Here is a 19,901-nt window from a genome sequence, read left to right as displayed (position 1 = left end):
AGAATACTGTGAATATCACAAGATTATATCTTAGGGGGGGATGCGAGAACAATGGAACAAGCAAAAGGGAACAAAATAATAACTAAAATAAGGACAGGATAGGGACCGAGACCATGAAAATGGTATTACCTGACTGGTAGGTGTTCTTGTATTTTTGCGATCAGGCCCATGGAGGGGTCTGAGCGAGTATACATGGTGGCCAGGATTGCGATAACCACAAACAGCCAAGATGAGGGGCTAGCAGGGTACACCCCAGTGATCACGCTATTCTGTAATCAAGAGGCAAGTTTATTGAAGGTCCACAAGCAGAGGAGGCTGACTTTTTCAGTAAGGGTCGGGATCTCCGTGAAATTGTGATTATAACCACAGTGAACTGAACTCCAGGCTGCATAGGTCTATTTTTAAAAACACACGTGCTCATCATCGTTGTTCATGGAAATATCCAACTCTAACCCAAACCCTAAGGGCGCAAGCGAAGGACCCAAAGCGCGATAATGAGTACATTACCTATTGTTCTTGTGTGGCTATGGAACACAGTCTAATAGAGATCCAGACCCATATCGAAACTAAAGGCATTCACTTACTATCACCCCCCCCCCCATTATTACAACATTCTAAACAAGTCTACTCTGGTCAGATTCCTTTCAGAACAAGTCTGCACTGTTCGACACCTTTGTTCCTTCAGACTATTCACTGCAGACAACTACTATCCAGAAGATACTTGAGATTCTTCTACACTAATGAAAGTGTTTTGTGAAACCCTCCCTCCCAGTGTGATGGTACAGACTATACAGCGGGGTGCAAGAATTTGTGCACCCCTGGTTTAAATGTCTGTTACGATTAATGTGTACGTGACGGAAAGCAAACCTGAACTGTAAATGTTAAGAGTTTGTTATACGAGACATTTCTGCAAATTTGAAAGCAAGGTTTTTTGGGGGTTTTTTTTCTTTAAACAGTTTAAATGATGAAAAAGGGCCCCGTGCAAATGTTTTGGAACCCTGTCAGTTAAAACTCCTCCAGTGGTAATTATTACAGCTTGCAAACGCTTCCTGTAGCCAGCTATGAGACTTTCAATCCTCGCTTTTGGAATTTTTCCCCATTCTTCCTGCCAAAACACCTCTAGCTCAGAAATATTCCTCCAATATACTTTTTTTCCTGTAACAGTCTCAGACAGAACATATTAAGTCCTGCTGTTAAACATTTTAATGATTTGCAGGATTCACACAAGAAAACAATATAAATATCACCTTCAAGCGGATGAATCTCTTCTTCCAGGAGCGCAGGCCAGAGAGGTACACCTGCCTTAGAGCCTCGTGGGACAACTGCAGGTCAATGCCCTCCGGCGTGATGGTGAACTGGAACGCCACTGCCTGGTGAGCTTCTGCCATCTCTGTGGAGCAACTTACGGGGTTATAACAACACCGACGCACTGACTAAAGCACAAGACCTTTATTACGGAAACATTCAGTTTAAGTTTTAAGTTTAAGTTGTAACCAAGTACAATCTAACACTGCACTGAAAAACATCCAATCAATGAAAAATATTTGGAAAATGTATTTTGTGTTTACTCCAGTTCCCTTTGTTTAGCATTACATTTTGTATAAAGACCTGAAACCATTCAATGTGACAAATATGCAATATCAGTCAGGAAGGGACAAATGCTTTCTCAGGGGACTGCAACCCTTTGAGTCTTAAACAAAAGAATAGTTTAACACATTTAACAGCTACATTGCAAAATAATTCAACTCTGATACTGAATGAATTTCAAGTCATATCTAAGTAAAGGAGGGAGAGACTTGACTCATTTGGACAGACTGGAAACAAGACATTAATACCGAGACAGAGGAGAGCGGTTACAGAAGACCAACTGAACACTCATTTTACATTTACATTTACATTTTAGTCATTTGGCAGACGCTTTTAATCCAAAGCGACTTACAAGTGCATAGGTTCTACCACAAGTCAAAGCATCACATCCAGAACTAGAAAAATACACCTGGACTGCTGTTCTAAACATATAGTCGTCATCATAAGTGTCTTTTTTTTTTTTTTTTTTTTGGGGGGGGGGGGGGGGGGGGGAGATTAGACAGGGATAGGGGTATCAGAAGGGGGGGGCGGGGTAAATCAGGAGGGGGGACTAAGGTAGAGTTTGAAGAGGTGTGTTTTGAGTCTGCGTCGAAATAGGGGGAGGGATTCTGCTGTCCTGACAGTGGTAGGCAAGTCATTCCACCACTGAGGAACCAGAACGGAAAACAGGCGTGAACGCGCAGCTCGACCGCCAGGTGCCCGTAGAGAGGGAATCGTAAGGCGACCAGAGCTGGCAGACCGGAGTGGTCTAGCTGGGGAGTAGGGAGTGATCAGGGATTGTATGTAATGTGGGGCAGTCCCCTTAGCAGCCTGAAATGCCAACACTAGGGCCTTGAATCGGATGCGTGCGGCAATAGGAAGCCAGTGGAGGCCAATGAGAAGCGGGGTGACATGAGCCGACCTGGGCTGACTGGTGATCAAGCGGGCTGCAGCATTCTGGACCAGCTGGAGGGGCTTGATGGCGCACGCTGGGAGACCGGCTAGGAGGGAGTTGCAGTAATCCAGGCGGGAAATGACGAGCGCCTGGACTAGGAGCTGGGTGGCTTTCTCCGTCAGGAGATGACGGATGCGGCGTATATTAAACAGAAAGAACCTGCAGGTTCTGGCAGTGGAGGATACTTGTGGAGCCAGGGAGAGGCAGTTATCAAGAGTCACCCCAAGATTCTTTGCCGTACGGGAGGAGGAAACAACAAAGTCCTCTACAGTCAGTGAGAGGTCGATTGACAGAGAGGACTTAGCAGGGATGTAGAGAAGCTCAGTTTTGGCAAGGTTGAGCTTCAGGTGATGGGAAGTCATCCATGCAGAGATATCAGCCAAGCAGGCAGAGATCTGTGTGGTGATTTGGGTGTCAGGGGGGAAGGAAATGAAGAGTTGGGTGTCATCAGCGTAGGAGTGATAAGAGAAGCCGTGGGAAGAGATAACAGAACCAAGAGACATGGTGTATAGCGAGAAGAGGAGAGGCCCAAGAACCGAGCCCTGCGGGACTCCAGTTCGTATGGGTTGAGGGTCGGAGAGTGCGCCCCTCCAAGTCACCTGGTAGGAGCGACCAGAGAGGTAGGAGGAAAACCAAGCGAGTGCAGAACCTGTGACACCCATCCCAGACAGCGATGAGAGCAGAATCTCATGGTTGACTGTATCGAAGGCGGCCGACAGGTCGAGGAAGATGAGGACAGAGGAGAGGGATTTTGCTTTAGCAGAGTGGAGTGCCTCAGTGACCGCGAGCAGGGCGGTTTCAGTGGAGTGGCCACTCTTGAAGCCAGACTGGTTGGGGTCATGGAGATTGTTGTGGAGAAGATAAGTGGACAGTTGGGAGCAGACCGCCCGTTCCAGGGTTTTAGCAAGAAAGGGAAGAAGAGAGACAGGCCGGTAGTTGTTCAGGACAGAGGGATCGAGAGTAGGTTTTTTGAGGAGGGGAGTGACTCTGGCCCTCTTCAGGGAAGAGGGCATGGTGCCGGAAGAGAGGGAGGTGTTGATTAGAGAGGAGAGAAAAGGGAGAATGTCCTCAGATATAGATTGTAGGAGGGGAGAGGGGATGGGGTCAAGAGGACAGGTGGTTGGGCGGTGGGAAGTAAGGAGTTTCAGCGTGTCGGCGTCAGAGAGGGGAGAAAAGGAGGTTAGGGAGTTGGGGAGGGTAGGAGGGTCAGCAGGGGTGGAGGGTTGGGAGAAGGAATTGCGGATAGCATCGACCTTCTTTTCAAAGAAGGAGACGAAGTCATCAGGTGTGAGTGATGAGGGGGGTGGGGGGGGGGAGGGGGGGCCAGAAGAGAGGAGAAAGTTGAAAACAGTTTGCGGGGATTAGAGGCGGCCGCGTTAATTTTCGAGTGAAAGAAGGAAGATTTAGCTAGAGAGACAGAGGAATGGAAAGATGATAAGAGGGCATGGAAGGAAGCCATATCACTGGGGAGACAGGACCTTTTCCATTTTCTCTCCGCCGCCCGCAGTTCGGTTCGGACAGCTCGTAGAGCATCAGAAAGCCAGGGACTGGGGGGGGGAGGCCCGAGCTAGTTTGGTGGTGAGGGGACACAGAGAGTCAAAGGAAGATGAGAGGGAGGACATGAGAGTTGTAGCCGCATCATCGGTAGACAGTCGAGAGAAAGACTCCGCAGATGGTAGGGAGGAGAGGATTGTAGATGAGAGGGTGGAGGAAGACAGGTGGCGTAGGTTCCGTCGACAGGTGACAGTGGATGGTGGGAGAGATGGATGGGTGTTAGAGGAGAGTGGAAGAGAGAAAGAGATGAAGGAGTGGTCAGATATATGGAGTGGTGTTACCGAGAGGTTGGTTGTTGTGCAGCTCCTTGTGAAGATGAGGTCAAGAAGGTTGCCTGCTTTGTGGGTGGGAGGGGAAAGAGTGAGGGTAAGGTCAAAAGAAGAGAGGAGGGAGAGTAAGGTAGACTGGGTGGACTCTGAGTTGAGGTTGAAGTCACCCAGGAGGATCAGGGGGGTGTCATTGACAGGTGAGGAGCTGAGGAGGATGTCCGTTCACACACAATTCTGCCTCTTTGCACACTTTGAGGGTTCACGTTTCTGCCTGTTCTTTCTCCATCAGTGGAGCGATTGATCTGCTCATGTTTTTCAGATTGCAATACTGCCTCTGGGTCTCTCTGTACATCTGATTTGAGTCCATCGCTCCGCATGGTCCCACTCCTTTTTGTCACTGGATATTCGGTTGTTGCCAAGGTGACAGCACCGTCAGTTCCAGGCATACAGAGCACCGCCAAAGGCAATGATATCCATCTCATATGGGGAAGGGCTGATGTGCATACCAGCGCAATACCCAGCCGTTCATCCAAATTATGAAGTTTCACTGCAGCTTGTAGGGTTAATGTTGCATATGACCGCAATACCTTCAATAAAACCTAGTTTAAGGGAGCAACAGTTTGGGTTAACTGAACACTGTTTTCACTTCCTAGCCTGCAATCTGTCAAGCTTCAACAATAACTAGGTGGCCAAATTTAGTGGCCAAATTTAGTTGATGGTGAAGCAAGTTCATGATAATTGGTTTCATAACCATGTTATTTTCATCCTGGCAAACGTGCACGCTTGAGGGCCACAAATTCATTAGGTGTCACAACATTATATTTACGATGGTCACATGTATTGATTGCTGGTCAATACAGTAGTACACGCTAATTTTACACATGAAACTATACCACACTGAAAACAGTGGAGCAAATCATAGCAGGTAACCCAGGCTTGCCAGCAATGACAAAAAAAAACATACTGAAAATGGGTGACTTGTCTGAAACAGGTTCGCTAATTAACAGTTCTGTATGAAATTTTACATTTATTCACACATTTACAGTGACAGTTCAGAAAGAAATAGACTATTGGCCTTTTTGTGCGGTGCAACAGCAAAACATCCATGTCTTGGGACAAAAGTTTAAAAAGTTTCAACATGATCAATACTGTCATCACTAACCATTAAAAATGACCTTAAGTGCTCTGTTAATGCACACATCTGAAGCACAGACCTCCAGAACTTAGGTTTGGTGGAGTATTGTTTACTGTAACTTACAGTAACTGATAACCAAGGGGTCAAAATACAAGAGGTATTTAACTGCAACCATGCCCTTGAGAAAAAGTCCCACTTGCAGTCCATATTGTACAGTTTCTGTTCTTCTGGCTCTGTATTCCAGCACATTGGATTTGAAATCAAACAATGAATATGAGGTTAATTTGAGGGCATTTACATCTATATCGGGTGATCCATGAAAAAAAAATGATATACAGGAGTTGAGAACCAATAGAATAGCAATTGTACCAATATCCAAATACATAGACTACACCATAAAGTAAATATCCTCGGATAAAATGGAAATGTAATATTGCTATTGCCCCATATATGGCTGCATATAAAGCAAGTGACAAATTAATTAGATCAGCAAGATTCCTAGATATTTCTGGTTATTGGACACAGCCTTTGCCAGCTTGGAAAGGAAGTTCAGAATGTTTGTTTATTTGAGCGCAAGAGCTCAAAGCAACAGTAAAGGAACAGGCTGAACCGAAAGGATGCGTCGATAAACAGTTAACAGCTTTTCTTTTTCTGTTTTTAAAAGTGCATACACAACATTATTGGCCTAAACAAGCCTCATTTTCTTAAAATCACTTCAGTACCTACGACAGTGTTGTAGTTCAGAAGTAGAGCCTGTGGTTTATCAGATAATGTCAATTACAGTACGACAAGCACAAAGACCATTACACACCTACTGTTCTGAACATTTGCAATATACAGGACTGTGGTGATTTCGGATTTAGTTCAAATAAAATACTGTAATCACTGCACATACTATCAAATTCCATCTCTTATTGGTCAAAAACTAGCAATAGTTAAAATTGGGCTTTCAACATACTCAGTGAGCACTTTATTAGGTATTTTTTAGACTTATTGGTCTTTTGCTGCTGTAGCCTATCCACTTAAAGGTTTGATGACTTGTGCATTCAGAGATGCTCTTCTCCATTCCACTGTTGTAATGTGTATTTTTTTGCGTTACGGTCACCCTCCTATCAGCTTTGACCAGTCTGGCCCTTCTCCACTGACCTCTCTCATTAACAAGGCGTTTCCGTCCGTAGAACTGCCACCCACTGGATGTTTTTTGTTTTTCGCACCATTATGAATAAACTCGACTGTTCCAGGAAATCAGTTACAGAAAAACTCAAGCCAGCTCGCCGGGCATCAACAATCATGCCACAGTCGAAATTTTTACATTACATTGGCATTTGGCTGATGCTCTTATCCGGAGCGACGTACAACAAAGTGCATACCCATAACCAGGGATAAGTTCACTGAAAGACCCTAGAGGGAAGTACAATTTCAACTGCTACCTGTACAACAAAGATAAGGACGAGGGCCAATTTTTTTTTTTTTTTTTTTTTTTTTGAACAAAGAAACAAACAACAGAGCAAAAGTGACCAAAGTTAACTATCCAAACACTGCTTACCTAGCCAACTAAAAATACTGATACACAAAGAAAGTCACAGAGACAACAATTAAGGTTCACAGGGAGGTAGGGAGGGATGGGGAGAGGTGCTGCTTGAACAGGTGTGTCTTCAGCTTGCGCTTGAAGGTGGGGAGAGATTCTACAGTTCTGACCTCAACGGGGAGTTCGTTCCACCACCGTGGAGGCAGAACAGACAGTAGTCGTGAGCGTGAGGTGGAGGTTCGGAGAGGGGGAGGTGCCAAGCGGCCTGTGGAGGCTGAACGAAAAGGTCTGGCAGGGGTGTAGGGTCTGATGATTTTTTGTAGATAAGCTGGGGAAGACCCCTTAACTGCTTGGAAGGCTAGCACCAATGTTTTGAATTTGATGCGAGCCATGACAGGCAGCCAGTGGAGGGAAGTAAGCAGGGGGGTGCGTGTGAGTATTTGGGAAGGTTGAAGACCAGACGAGCTGCTGCATTCTGGATAAGTTGGAGGGGTCTGATGGCGGACGCTGGGAGGCCAGCCAAGAGGGATCACAGAGACCACATTTTCTCCCCATTCTGATGGTGGATGCGAACATTAAGTGAGGCTCCTGACGCATACCTACATGATTTTTATGCATTGAACTGATGCCACACGATTGGCTGATTAGATAATTGCATGAATAAGTAGATACTGAGCACTTTATTATTTCGATAACTGCATTAAGCCTGTGACCCATTGACATCACCAAGCTGTTGTATTCTTCTTTTGTGATGCTTTTACTGCAGCCTCTTTTCAGTTTGTTTGTTTCAGGGGGGTTTTCCCTTCAATCTTCTCTTCAGGTCAAATGCATGCTCTATTGGGTTAAGGTCTGGGGATTGACTTGGCCAGTATAAAACCTTCCACTTTTTCTCCCTAATCAAGTCTTTTGTTGTGTTGGCAGTGTGTTTTAGGTCATTGTCTTGCTGCACGATGAAGTTCCTCCCAATTCGTTTGCACACATTTCAAAGTTGGCAGACAGAATGTTTTTTTTTTAAACCTCTGAAATAATCTTTGGCCTTTGCATTACATTTATAGAGGCTCATCCCTGTACTCTCGCTTTCCGATTCCATAGCCTAGTATAGCCTCTATATTGCTGCTCTCTAAATGTTCTTCAAACAGTTAATTGAGATACAATCTCCCTAGGGCAGTGGTGAAGGTTTGTGATGTCACTGACTGATATTTTGGGGTTTTTCTTCACAGCTCATTTTCTGTCAACTACGGCTGTTGTTTTCCTGGTGGACATGTATGCCAGCAGTTTCTTTCTTTTTCAGGACATTCCAAGTTGTTGTAGAAGTTATCTCCAATGCTTGTTTGATTTCCCCTCTTTTCTAAGCTTCAAATTGGCTTGCTTTTCTCCCAAAGACAGATCTCTAGTTTTCCTGTTGGTTGATCTTTTCTAACACAAATGCAGTATTCACAGGCAAAACCCAACGCTAAAACCAAGAATCTAACAGGGCACATCTGGGCAACAAGAAACACCCGTCAGTCACTTGTTCCAATACCTTTATTCACCTAAATATTGGGTGGTCTGATACAAAAGGTGATATGTTCTAAGATGTTGAACAAATCTAGATAAAAATACCAGGAAATAAAAGCTGAAATTCGGATGTCATCTCATGTACATCTTCTGACCTCAATTGTCTTCGGAGTATAGCAAAAACAAAGTAATTGACCTTGCTGTTCCATTACTTTTGAAGGGGACTGTATGTGTAGGCTATCATTCTACGGGAATAAAATCTATCAAGTACAACTGCCATCACGGCATCATCAGCTGGACCGCTAGTTACTTCTGGTTTGGTAAAGGATTGGAAAACATGTAAGGGTTTTTAGTGGGGTCAAAATCCAGCAGCACAGAAACTATCGCCGTCTTAAAACAGTTATAGCTGAACGATTTCAATGACCAATTGTTTTAAGGTTATTCACAAAAATTGCCTTCCATATTCTTTTAGCTACAAACAGTTTCACACCGACCTAGCTAATAAATATGAAGAAAGTATTTTAACATTCCTTTTTATATAATACACAGGCATTGTTGACAATTTTTCAATCAAAATTACACTTCTCATGGGATTAAGAGCCTACAACCAAGTCAACATGTAATGATGCGGATGTCTCAGGACAAGAGCTGATAAAACAGTTGGGAAAAACACACCAACATTATGTCACTATTTTTCCTAGTTCATTGGAAGAAGGCAAAGGGGGGTGTCAATGCTCAAGCAGAAGGAAGGAAAAATACCAGGCAGAGATAAAGCAGCAGATGGACGGGAGATATTAGGCATAGTCGTGTAAACTGGGTAAGAGGTGAGAGCATTCACACACTGGCAGAAGGATGGGTGAGACATACACAGAATCCAACACCCTAATTAAACAAGAATTACTCAAAGAAAAGCCAAAAAGAAAAGCCAAAAGCTTCTTTCACACTGAGGCATAATTGTCTTTCTTGCTGTTGTCTACCTTCAAAGAGTACATCAAAATTTGAGTGGGAGGAGGAAAAGGAGGGCATTTTCACATTGCAATTGCTCGTAGAGCCAAGCAGAACTGAGAATATCCATGTAAAACTTTTGACATCATTAGCAGTCACAAACTTAATTTCCTGCTGGCCTTTCATTTTATGTTCCATATGCCTGTAACAAACCAAATGTAAGTTTATTTTACTCAAGAACAATATAATATCTAAGAACTGATCTGATATGAGTGGTGGAGTAACAGAGACGTTATGATGGACTAGCCCCTATGTAGCAATATGAAATATGAATGAGATATTAGTAAAATGTGATATTTGAAAGCCTGAGGAACTGGCTTTGTTGGTTAGACAGGACAAAATTGCCCACGGATGAGTCTAGTCTGCTACGCAAACCCCTTTATTAGGTCACACGTATGCCAGACAACCACTCATATTTGCTGTATCATTTTATTTAATATTATATTATAAACAGAACTATGTTTTGCAATAGAGCACACGGTCAGCAGACACTAAGAACAGAACTGATTTTTAAACCTAACTTAAAATAACCATCTGAAACTATCCCAATTATGAAGTTCTACATACCTTCTTTGTGAAACCACACAGTGGGTCTCAGTATTTCGTCCCACAATCACGCTCAACCCTACTCCCACTCTCGCCTTCTGCGAGTCCAACAGAACTACAGCAATTACTGTACACCCGGTCATAAAGACTGCCGTCACCATGGCAACACACAGTAAGCATTAGCCAACGTATTTTCAGTCTTTTACCATTCTTTAAATAAAAGGTTGATAAATTAATATTAAACAACTGAATAAAAGACGATCACTAAACATATGACACGTATAGGAGTACATGACAATATGCTGGTAGTGAACGGTCTGCTTGCATTTTTAATTTTCTGACCAAGAACTCTGTTATCAGAATTCTGTCACAATAACGTTATAGATAAACGTTTATTAACCCTTATGCAAACTACTCAAATAAACACGTTTCACACTGGTTATGTGTTAAAATCCTTCCTGCTGCATGAAAACTCTGGAAAGTCGTGCCCTTCCTCGTTTTTCAAACTCAAATAGCTCATTGTCATTGTGTAAGTTAGAGGAACAAAAACAACATTTCTGTCAATTATCAGCTAACGTTAACGTTTCTGTGGGTAAATAAGTAATTGCTCGCTCGTCACACTACAAAAAATGGGACATCTATGTGGACCTAGCTAGTCTACCTAGCTAAAATAAATTCAGTGTTTAGTCAATTACGTGATATAAAGCAGAACTAGCTGAATAACAGCAATCATTAATTATACCTTCGTTTTCATGTGCCCAACCAAACGGACAATGAAGGACAAAAAACGCACTTCAGGCTCATGAAGCTGATACTGGTTAACGTTACCATTTAGAAAGTAACTAGAAAGCCGGCAGTTTAGTGAGTAAATAACACACAATTCCGGCTAAAATACCGTTAACTAGCTACGTTAGCTTAACGGTAAGTAACTAGTTAGGTAGCAAACGCTAGATAGGAAAAGGCATAGGAACGTTAACCGAGTACTAAAACACTACTGAGAAAGCTCGCGAGCCATTTAGCCAGCTAGTGAATATTATCTAACATAGCTCGCTAACTGACCATCGTTTAGAAAAACACGTAACTTGGCTAGCTTGACTAACGTAACCAAACAATTTTTGCAAACTGAAAATAAGAACTGCGATTCAAGTTAGCTATCTCTAGAAACTGGATACCAAAGATAACTAACGATTCGTTCGCTAACTTTAGCTACTAGCTTGCAATACGTTACCGGTAGTAAAACTGTTATTTAACGACCTCGATTCATCAATTTCCTCAGCTAACGTTACTGTACGTAGCTCGTGCAAAACCAAGAGCTTGCACTCAAAGCTAAGCTAATGCAAAGGCGTTAGCCAGCAAATCTAGCTAGTTATTTAGTCTCACACACAGATAAACATTCGCATGTTCAGAATTTATATTAATGTAGAAAATAATACTTTCGTCATTGGCTTCCATTAGAAAAACACTTTATTTTTTATTGTTTTTAAATGAAGTCGCCGAGAAGTAACGTCCGCTAGCTAGCTTGCTAGATAAATGTTCTGCCTTCTGTCCTATCCCAGAAACCACGCCTAAACGCACGTTACCTAACGGCACAATCAAGCGAATTGTTTCACAATTAAAGGCATTTCATCAGCAGTATGATAATGTTTCATTTCATACCTGAAATTGGCTGAAGACCGAAAATTCGAGAAATACTGTTAGCTGGCTTCTGCAACACTGTTTCTCCCACCTCCTCCCTTCTTTCTCCTCCTTTTCCCTCAAATTCAGTCAGTCCATAATTCAACGCATATTTGTCGCTATAACATGTCATTGGTCCATGTTCTTCACGTGACTGTTTTGCTTATGACGATTTCTGAGGAACAAGCGGTGCCGAGAGTATATTCTAGGTGGATTTTCTGCCGCAGACTGCAAACATAAAAATTACGTAAAATAACAAAGTATGCTTTACTTAGCATGGACCTTTTCAATAAACATCGCTTCTTTTGAAAAGAAACAAAAAAAAAAAACAATCCCTTTTAATACAACATTTTGCTATGTTCTTCCAGTGGACTCAAAAGCACAAAGTGACTTAACTCCATGCCATGAAAATTCAAATCCAAGTTAAAGTACAGCACTCCGTGGACAGAAATCTCTTGAGGACAGAATCGTAAATCATTATTTACCATAATATTTCCACAAAAAAACTGGTTTCACAATTATTGGCTTTAATACTTTATGCAACACCCCTGGCAGAGATGACAGTCTTTTCCTATAATTTGTGATAAGGTTAGGGAACTGATGAGTTAGCTGTTGGCTGTTGCCGAATTTGGCAATTTATTTCAATCTTAGCATTGTATTTTCCGGGGTAATACTCAACAGGGAAAACGTCACCTCCAGAGACACTCCAGCTGGGAAACAGGTTCCAGGTGCTGAAGGAGTTCCCCTGCCAAGATACCAGCAGTCCTCTACCAGTCCTGCTCAGCTGGCCAACTCTCCGACTGGAGCCGCTGTCCCAGGAGTTTAACACCCACCTCGCCGCAGGGTACGTTGTCAGCCTCCATTTTTGCCCCCTGGATGGATATCCCCAGCAGGTGCCCCAGAGTGGATTCCCTGGTCCAGTCACCTTATCCAAACACTGTAATCATAGGTGACTCTATTCTCAGTGAAGTGTGGGTAAATTCAGCAAGAATCCACTGTTTTCCTGGGGCCAGTATTCATGACAAAAAAGTTCCGCTGATTTTATCTAAACATCGAACCGTAATAGAAACATCATTCATGTTAGAACAACTGACATTCCCAGTTGAACTGCTTCAAAATTACTTTATTAACCTGCTGAACATGCAAAATGTACTAGGCAATTCATATCTGGGCCAATCTCTACATATCGCCATGGGTCAGTATGTTTCAGCAGGCTGTTGAGTCTGAATACCTGCATTTCCTCTCTGTGAGCTGGACACCACACACTGTCAGGTAACTAGCTTTTTAGACTTTATCAAACTTGCATTGTCCACATGACAAAGGTAGCCTGCTCTGTTAATCATCTGGAATGCTATCTGTTCTGTCACTGGTTCTCCCCTCCCCAGCAACAATGCTGAGATTTTATTACTTAATGGCTTTGGAGGAAGAGCACACACCATCCTGCCCAAACTCTTTCTTGAGAGGTATTCAATAACTGAGATGGTGTACCTCATACAATATTCATGTTTGGTCTCTTTAGAAAGAGACTAAAATCATGTATCCTTTGATGACAATATCATACTGCTTAGTCCTGCTTCTAACAATATAAGGGAACTTTAAGTTTCAGCTGAGACAGTTCTGCCTATCCCACACCTTCCAGATGTACCCAGCTGAGGGCAAGGTTCCTGCCCTTTTTGCAAGCTTTTTTCAGACTGACACTTTTAGGGGGTGAAGAGGGCAGTAGATTTGCATGGATGCTTAAAATTTGGCTGATCATCCTTGAAAAATTGCCGATAGCGATTAATTCTAGCCTGGGCAGAAATATTTAAAATTTGTTGTCAAACATGAATGGAGTCCAATGGGAAAATATTGTCTATTGTCTGTGTTAGAGCATCACAGTTAAATAAATCCTCTTTACATCAATAAGATAAATCTTAAAAATTTAAATAAACACAATTTTATTAATGACCTCTAAAAGAGTGCATTTCCAAAATTTCTGATGTAGAAACAACTTTAGCATTTATGTACCTTCAACACTATGGTGGATAGACAGTTAAGGGTTAAAAATAGGTTTAATCCTTTGTTTTTCCAAAGATATTTCATTGTTATTTCAGCAAATAAATTTTCCTGAAACTCTGGGATGTCGTTTTTTTATTTTTTATTCCTTGCAGTCATGGCAAAACTGACACAAAATCTCCCTCGGTGCATTCTTTATAGGCCCAATTCTGGTTCACACAGCAAAGGACCCAGACCTCTGCAGGCCTGGAGGATCTTTTTAACCCTCCGATTATGTTTGGGATCGATTTGACCCCATTCAGTGTTTGACATCTCTTAAAACCAGCCAATTAACTCTCATCTTGATGTTGTAGGATTTTTAAAAATGTTTATTTTTGTGGGATTAAATAGTAAATATGCAATACACATAATGCTATGTTTTCCGAAGTCCTGTGCCAAATTTGCATGTGCTGTATGGGCACATGCAAATTTTTATTTTTATCTCAGATTTCTTTGTGGATGATTCAGGTGGCACTTTTCTATACAGGTGCCAAACTTTCACTTCCTGTACCTCAGGCCCTAAAATGAGATTTTTCATATGTATGGATAAAAGACTAGTCATTTGGGAGACAATAAGAAGGCGACACACAAAGTGTAAACATTTTTCTTTTGCAATAATTTTGTGTTTATTTAAACCAAACATACAGTCCCTTCACAAAGTATTGGAACAGCAAGGCCAATTCCTGTTTTTGCAATACACTGAATACATTTGGGATTGATACCTGGATGGGTTAAACTACTTTGAACATAGCATCGTTGGTATCAGACCACCCAATATTTAGGTGAGAAAAAGTATTAGAACAGAGAGTATTTAAGTAAATGAAAGTAAATGACACTTCATATTTGGTAGCATATCCCTTGCTTGCAATACATAAAGCATCAAGCCTGCGACCCATTGCATTTGGTTGCATTCTTCTTTTGTGATGCTGAAGAAACACCTGTCAGTCACATGTTCCAATACTTTTGCTCACCTAACATTAGCATATATATCACAGAACCTACCTTGGCTAGCCTGACTGACTGACAGCTCTGGCTTTGCTGAGTTAGAGGACAAGCTTTTCAATTTTGATTTTGAAATACAACCTTAGAGTTTTGAACCTGGATTCACAGAGGAAGAATTGTGTGAGCAAGAGAGACAGATAGCAGAGGAACATGGACAACCGAACACAGAGTTTGCATCACTGCCAATAATACCTTTCGTCAAACTCTTGCTACATCCTGCAGTACTTACCAACTTCTTCTGCAGCAATAGGAGGATTAATTGGAAGAAATATCCCCAGGGAACTAATACATTGTAATTAATGACAGCGGCTCCACTGTAGCCATTGCGTCACGTTCGATAGCAGCATCAAAGTTAGAGAATCGCTGAGGTTCATCTCTCGATGGTAGACACGCATGTTCATTCCCATATAGTGAATTGATTTTAATGAGAAATTGTAAAGTGGGTAGCTATTCATGTTGGCTATGTCATCACTGTCTGTAATTTAGCTATCTTAATAAGAATTATTTACTGAGGCTGGCTAGCTAGCTAAATAATCTGGTTACAACTGAACCAGAGCACTGTTACTTAATCTAATGAGTGAAAATCATAGTTGTTGACATCCAATGTAAAGTGAGCTAGCAAAACACAACCATAGGCTGTCAGATTTATTGCTGAAGGCAATGGCTGTAGTGGAGCTGTGCTGTAACTCGGCAAAGTCAGAGCTGTCCTCATATTGCATTGGCTAGCCAAGGTAGGTTCAGTGATAAACCAGTTTCTGCAGTGACGTCACTGGATGTGTTTTTCCCCATATTTAGGAAACAGCTACACTGATGATGATTTTAAAAATGCCTACACACAGATTTGAAGCATTTAATCCAAATAAGCTCAACTAAAGAAAGTGTTACAGTGCTTCTTTAATATAATAAGAGGGTTGTGGGTGTCTCGGTGATGCAGCCTGTAGAGCACTGACCGCATGCTCATTGCGAGCCGCGACGTCGGCGGTTCGAATCCGACTGTCTGACATTTGTCGCATGTCTTTCCCTCTCTCTCGCTCCCATTCTTCCTGTCTCTCTATACTATACACTGTCCAAAAAGGCTGAAAAAATAATAAGAGGGTTAAGTCACAAAAGAAGTGATGTTTTGAAAGCACTTTTTTCTCTAAATGTTTTTTAGAGTGATTGAAAAATTAGTAGTGTGTATTCAAAGCATTACTACATTAATGCATTAAAAGGATTTGAAGGGATCTTCACAATTTTCACAGTTTTCATAACTGTAACCCATTTAACTCACAAGGCTGCAGAGGGGAGCTGCACTGGGGTAGATAGCAGGGGGGAGCAACACTGGGGCAGACAGCAGGGGAGAGCTGCACTGGGGTAGATAGCAGGGGGGAGCAACACTGGGGCAGACAGCAGGGGAGAGCTGCACTGGGGTAGATAGCAGGGGGGAGCAACACTGGGGCAGACAGCAGGGGAGAGCTGCACTGGGGTAGACAGCTGCACTGGGGGAGCCACACTGGAACTGCAGACTCAGGTATCAAGACACTGAAGGAGCTTTTGAGTCCAAGAATCCAGGGGCGTATAACATTAAAACAGCAACACGGGAAAGAAGAAGTATCACTGAGAGAAGAGGAAGTTCTGAGCAAGAGAGCTGCGGCTGGGTGTGGATAAAAGGTCCTTTGAAAATATATATAAACACTATATATACATATATATACATATACATATACATATATATATATATATATATATATATATATATATATATATATATATATATATGATGTTTATATACACCTAGTGAGCAATTTATTAGGTAGACCTGTCCACCAGCTTATACAAATATTGAATCAGTCAAACATGTGCCAGCAATTAAATGCATAAAAGCATGCATACATGGTCAACAGGCTTGTTCATCTGTTGTTCAGACCAAATGTCAGAATGGGGAAGAAATGTGATCTAAGTGACTGACCGTGGAATGATTGTTGGTGGCAGACAGGGTGGTTTGAGTATCTCAGAAACTGCTGATCTCCTGGGATTTTTACGCACACTAGTCTCTAGAGTTTGCAAAGAATGGTGCAAAAAAACATCCAGTGAGCAGCAGTTCTGAAGACATAAATGCCTTGTTAATAAGAGATGTAAGAAGAGAATGGCCAGACTGGTCAAAGCTGACAGGAAGGTGATAGTAACACAAATAAATAAATACGAATAAATACCTAATAAATTGCTTGGGATATATATTCAAAATAGCAATATGCCAGCAATTACCATGACCACACCTTACTTTAAGACCAACCTGCCTAGATGGTCAGTTGCTATTTTAAAAGTGAAGGCACTGAAAAAAAAACCTATTCTGTCTCTCTGAAACTAGCAATGACACTTATGCTTGTGTTATCCAAGTCCCAGTGCCTCAAAAGTTCTATGAAAATGACTGGCAAGTGTGGAATGAAACTTATCAACCCAGGGCACAGGCCTACTATTCAGACATAACACATACTCGTTGCATACTGCTTTAATATTTTCCTTCTGGAGAACATATAGGACCGTTAGCAGGTTTCAGAGTGGTCTGCTGCATGAACACAGTGAAATGAAATATTGCATTTGAGTGGCTAAATGCATGAGGTGGGAGCCTATCTGGTGAACTGTGGTGCGATGTCACGGTGCCTGTGCTCTCCCAAGATGGCTAGCAGAGAGTGCAGCAATGACCATTGATGAACTGGGATAACATGGAGTAAAAGTATTTAAAAATGAGATTTTTAGGTCCCATCCCCTGTCCAGCTGCACAGTGTACATTCTGATTGCTGCTTGTGGACACCTTTTTCTTTAGACTATTTTTATATTGTCATAAGCGCTGTGTTAACTTTGGGAGTCATACCCATGCAACTCCAGCTGTTGGGAGTGTCACAAGGCTACAAAAACCAACTGATAAACAAGTGCAGGTACGTAGGTGTCACAATCTTGTGATAATGAAACTCAAAACTGTGTTGTGTCATAATGGTCACTATTAGACATGCCAGTCTAAGACAAAGGAGAAAAAAACAACCTGGGTGAGTAAATCTGAAAAAGACACCTCAATGAGTTCATTTTTAAAGTTTATTAATATAATCATAATAATGTGATATTCATTTTTCACTTATGACCATAATCTTTGTCATTATTATTCATTTTTAATCACAGGCAATAATAGTAATAATAATAGTGCACTTTTATCTTCATAATATAATACAGACATTTCTTTTTTAAAACATTTTTTCATTGTTGTTGTTTTTTTCAATTTTAATAGGAAAAACCTTGTTCTACTGTGCATGGGGGAAATAGAATACATTTTACAATCTTAATTGGAATAATAATAAAAGTAATCAAAACGTGAGTACAGTGAAGCTGGAGACTCAACATATGGTTTTATATTTGCTGTATACAGTGAATGGACAGTTGAGTGGAAAGAGCATTTATCTAAAAGCAGCAGAGTGAAAAGAGGTGTATATAACCAGGAGGGACATGGCAGAATAGAGAAGAGCGGAAGGCAGAATGAGGTGCTGAGTGAGGAAAAGGGGTGGGGGGCAGGGGCAGGGTACATTTTGAATGGCCCAGTGGATGGCCAGAATTATCTGATTATCTTCATTTATATTACACTCAGCAGAGTGCTCCAAAGGGTGTCATTCTAGTTTCTCCGTCTTCAATCTTCCTCACTTTCAACAACCCGTATACATTATTACACACTTACCTCTTTAATATGTGTCTCATGGAACTTCATATGCATACAGATACATACAAACACATACACATGCGCACACACACATACGCACACACACACACGGACACAAATCACTGGTTGGAAGGCATACAGGACTTATGTAAGTCACTCAGTTACAAGCAGACAAAATGTAATATAAGCAATGTAATATAAGATGTAAAGTAAAAAGATATTTAAGCATATATAAGTAAGTCCACATCTGAATGGCTGAAAAGAAATACAATTTAAGTTTTGGAGTGGCCTAGTCAAAATCTTTACCTGAATCTAATAGAGGTGCTGTGGCAGAACCTGAAATATGCAGTTTACGATAAAAAACCAATTTGTCTGAATTAAAGCAGTTCTGCGAGTGGGCTGAAATTAGCGATGTGAAAGACTGTGGTTGGGAGCAATTATTTTTGCTAAAAGTGGTACAACCAGTTATTAAGGGGGTTTAAGGGGCCAATTACTTTTTTCATTCATTAAATAAAATAATACTTTTTAGAAATGTGATTTGTGTTAACTCAAATTCCCTTCGTCTTATATTATATTTTGTCTGAGGATCTGAAACCATTCATCGTAACAAATATGGAATAATAAGAGAAAATCAGAAACGGGGCAAATACTTTTTCATGGTACTGTAATGGTATCACACTAGAGCTAGTAAACAGAAATCAGCTGCTAATGGGTAGGCTTTATTTAGTATTCTAAACAGTACGTACATTTGTTTACTGTGCAAAACAAAAAGAAGTTAAAGATAATTTTAATATTAAGGTGTGTGTATGTGTGTGTGTGCATGTGTGTGTATGTGTATATATATATATATATATATATATATACAGTCAGCTCCAGAAATTATTGGCACCCCTAACAATTATTGTAAATAAAAACAGTGAAATTTGCAATTACATTTTACTTAATTTAGTTGATCTCAGTATAAAGGAACTATATTGTGTCATTCCATCACTTCCTGTTGTACTACAGTATAAAAATGAGGTAACAAGTATGCAAAATCCCTTTGTCATCCATCAGCATGGGAAAAGCCAAAGGATGGTCAATTCAGAATCGACAGATGGTAATTGATCGTCTGAAGTCTGATAATGGGTACAAAAAGTATATAAATGGTTAAACATACCACTTAGCAGGGCAATAATAAATAATAAAAAGGGCAATAATAAAAATGTATAAAACATATGGAGTGGTTGCAAACTTGCCAGGAAGAGGACGCAAGTGCATGTTGTCCCCATGGATGGAGAGAAAAGTGGTAAGGTGAACCCAAGGATCACCAAGTCATAAAATGGCACCTATGTAGGAGTTTGCCAGACATCATTGGAGTTATGACTGGAAGAGGGCGCTATGGTTAGATCAGACCAAATCGAACCTTTTGGCCATACGCACCTCAACATGTTTGGCGGTAAAAAGGAATGCAC

At 41.3% G+C, this 19,901-nt stretch overlaps 1 protein-coding gene across 2 annotated transcripts in view; it reads right to left on the bottom strand.

Moving 5' to 3' along the window:
* LOC133122581 (carnitine O-palmitoyltransferase 1, liver isoform-like) overlaps window positions 1-11,830 on the bottom strand; it is a 38,237-nt gene extending 26,407 nt beyond the window's left edge. For both annotated transcript variants that reach the window (XM_061232623.1, XM_061232624.1), the window contains exons 1-3: window positions 11,712-11,830; window positions 1,248-1,390; window positions 130-269 (exon numbers count right to left, since the gene is read on the bottom strand). In XM_061232623.1, the coding sequence (XP_061088607.1) occupies window positions 130-269; window positions 1,248-1,388 (281 nt within the window). In that variant the 5' untranslated portion in view covers window positions 1,389-1,390; window positions 11,712-11,830. The remainder of the gene's footprint in view (window positions 1-129; window positions 270-1,247; window positions 1,391-11,711) is intronic.
* Between the last annotated feature and the right edge of the window lie 8,071 nt (window positions 11,831-19,901).

The sequence above is a fragment of the Conger conger genome, chromosome 2 (assembly GCF_963514075.1).
Source record: "Conger conger chromosome 2, fConCon1.1, whole genome shotgun sequence".
Lineage (NCBI taxonomy): Eukaryota > Metazoa > Chordata > Actinopteri > Anguilliformes > Congridae > Conger > Conger conger.
The sequence above is the reverse complement of the archived record's forward strand: the minus strand, read 5'-3'. Positions and strand labels throughout refer to the sequence as shown.